Raw genomic sequence first — 2,631 nt, 5'->3', positions numbered from 1 at the left:
TCTAGAGTAACGCATTCCGTTTTTGTCTGACAAAAAAAAATGGAAAGCGAACTGAAAAGAATTAAATCAGTTATTGTTCTAAAAGTTAAATTTTCTATCATAAAGCTTGGAGGCTCGTTTTCTGTGACGTGGTTCATGGGTAAATATGCTATTTTATTTTTTGTCATCTATTTGTCATACTGGATGGAATTATCACAATAGTTGCAGAATAAACGGAAATATGCATGTATTCATCCATGTATGTCCAATAAAGTTTCAGTTTAGTTTCAGAATAACGAGATATTTATGCCCTTTCGTACTTTCATAACCATGGATGTAAGGCCAAGCCAAGGGAAGTTAAGGAGGGAGAAGGTTAAGTCTTGAAAGCGGAGAGACTGTTGGACAGAAGGATAAATATCTGGCTCAGTGGCGTTTCATGTAAGCGCACCGTGTTTTGTCCACATGGCTGTATTGAGTAGATGTATGGTATGGATGCTCTTTTTGACATCACTGTTGTTACTGTATACTCTTCCAGGCTACAGACCTCATATCAGTGGTGGCCACAAGATAATTCTAAATGCAAACCTTCTGTTACATTAATCTCCCGAGAGATATATTCTAGGGTTAGAGGATCTGCATATCTCCAATTCATATTACATACTTATGAAATCAATTGTTATATCAATAAGAACAGCAAATATCTATACTGATTAAATTGTGAATATCCAAAGAACACTTTTCTCAAACAAAGAGATCCTCTCTTTGAATGGTTCACTTCATTTAAATGCCATATGTCATGTTAAACAAATATGCTGTTCTTTATACATACAAAAGGATAAGCAAATGACCGAAAATCTTGACGGTCATACCAAATCTATTAAAACATATTTTCAACACATAAATTCCGTTTTTAAGAAGTCAAATATACAGATATAAAAACCGTAGTTTAAATTTGGTTCCGAACTGCTTTACTGATACAGAAAAAAAAAATCCAAAAACTGGCATTGCTTAGATATACTCATTCGGTGTGTAAGCCTTTCTGTCTTGATTCTGGGGTCTGTAATTATACTGACTGTATTGCTGAGCGTATGGCTGATCATAAAATTGGTTGTGCTGTACATTGTCACGGGAGTTGTTCCGGTGTGAGACTGTGCTAGGATTGGCATACTGATCTTGATTACTGTTATAGCCCCGAGGAAGAGGACGCTGGTTGCCGCGACTTGGCAAGATTGGATGTCCAGCTTGATTGATGGATGTGGTTGATTGTCCTAAATATGGCAAGGGCGTGGGGACTGTGCTGGCAACTTCCCCCTGGTCGTTCGTCGGAGTTGCATCATTGCGTCGCCTCCTTTGTTCACCAAGCCTGCTCTCTGCAATAGGAAAAAGGGGCTGAATCACTCGAAGCCTCGTGGGTAGTGTCACCTTCCGGCCTGGTTAATTGAGGAGCTGACGGATTATAAACATATTTAGCGTCAATAAAAAAAATACTTGTTTGCACTCATTCAAATACAGGCATGCACATATATGGCAATGCAAAAACACACACATACAGACACATACGGCCAAATTCTAGATAGACAATCCCACAGTATAAATGATGTAGGCACGCAGACGATTTCAGGGATTGCATGTTCCAAACTCCTGCAGAATCTGTCATTCTTACCTAACAACCTTATCTGACCCTGTCGTTTGGGATTTTGTTCAGACATCTTTCTGTCTAATACCATCAACCTCGCTGAAGACATTCCTCTGGGCAGCTAACAGGGATCTGTAACCATATCTTATCCTACTGTATTTATGTCGGTCCCATCAGTTACCTCGTCTTTGGTGTCCTCTAGTCTTTACTTCATCTTTAGTGTCCTCTAGAAACGAAACGCTACTGTTCATTTCAATTCGCCGACAGTAGCTGCTTTTCAGAGCCCTCCCGCTACCAGTCTTATCGGTGTAGCAGTAGACTTCGTTCACTATCTACCCACACACTTGCCCAAGGTCCTCATCATAACGTAACTGCACTTCCTTATACCATTAACCCTTTTTATGCCTACACAGCCTTCTTCGTGGTGGGAAAACGCAGGATTTACAAATTAATGGTACCCCTATGAGGTGCCTGCTCTAAGCTTACGACCGTCCCAACGCCCTCCAGTTCATCTCCAATACCTGTGCTAGCATTAGCTAAGACCTGCTACCCCCATTCCATCTACACATACAACAAATGCTCTCTACCTTTGCATGTTAACCATCACCTAACCTCGCCACCAGACTCGGCATCACATAGTTCTCTCCCCCCTGACCACCTACAGCCAAAGGAGAGTCCCGATAATGCATAGTTCTCCCCTCTGAATCTTCTTGAGAATGCCCTGTGTTATTGCCCCTTCAATTTAAATAAAGAGCAGACCACAGACTTCTCCCAAACTCTTACTGGAGACCTAGAATGTTGCAAGATATTTTCTTGCATCAGTCTTGCCATTGCCTACCACCAGATTCGGATCACAGAGAGGGTTATTTCAAAGAGCATAGTTCATAGGTATTATTTTTTATATTCATCTCCAAGTGTGCAGAAGTAGCGGTTCTTCTGCACAAGTTAATAATGCTGCACAAACAACGGACGACACTGTCTTTTAGGCCCATGAGTAAACTAAGAGTACCATTACA

General features: G+C 40.9%; 1 protein-coding gene across 1 annotated transcript in view; it reads right to left on the bottom strand.

The window, feature by feature from the left end:
- Positions 1 to 831: 831 nt before the first annotated feature.
- LOC119594546 (calcium-activated chloride channel regulator 4A-like) overlaps positions 832 to 2,631 on the bottom strand; it is a gene marked incomplete in the record, with an annotated part of 22,624 nt that continues 20,824 nt past the window's right edge. Inside the window, 1 exon segment of the mRNA XM_037943578.1 lies at positions 832 to 1,349. Coding sequence (XP_037799506.1) covers positions 988 to 1,349 — 362 coding nt within the window.

Source organism: Penaeus monodon, chromosome 34, assembly GCF_015228065.2.
Source record: "Penaeus monodon isolate SGIC_2016 chromosome 34, NSTDA_Pmon_1, whole genome shotgun sequence".
Lineage (NCBI taxonomy): Eukaryota > Metazoa > Arthropoda > Malacostraca > Decapoda > Penaeidae > Penaeus > Penaeus monodon.
Note: the sequence above shows the minus strand (reverse complement) of the source record. Positions and strands in the feature narration are given on the sequence as shown.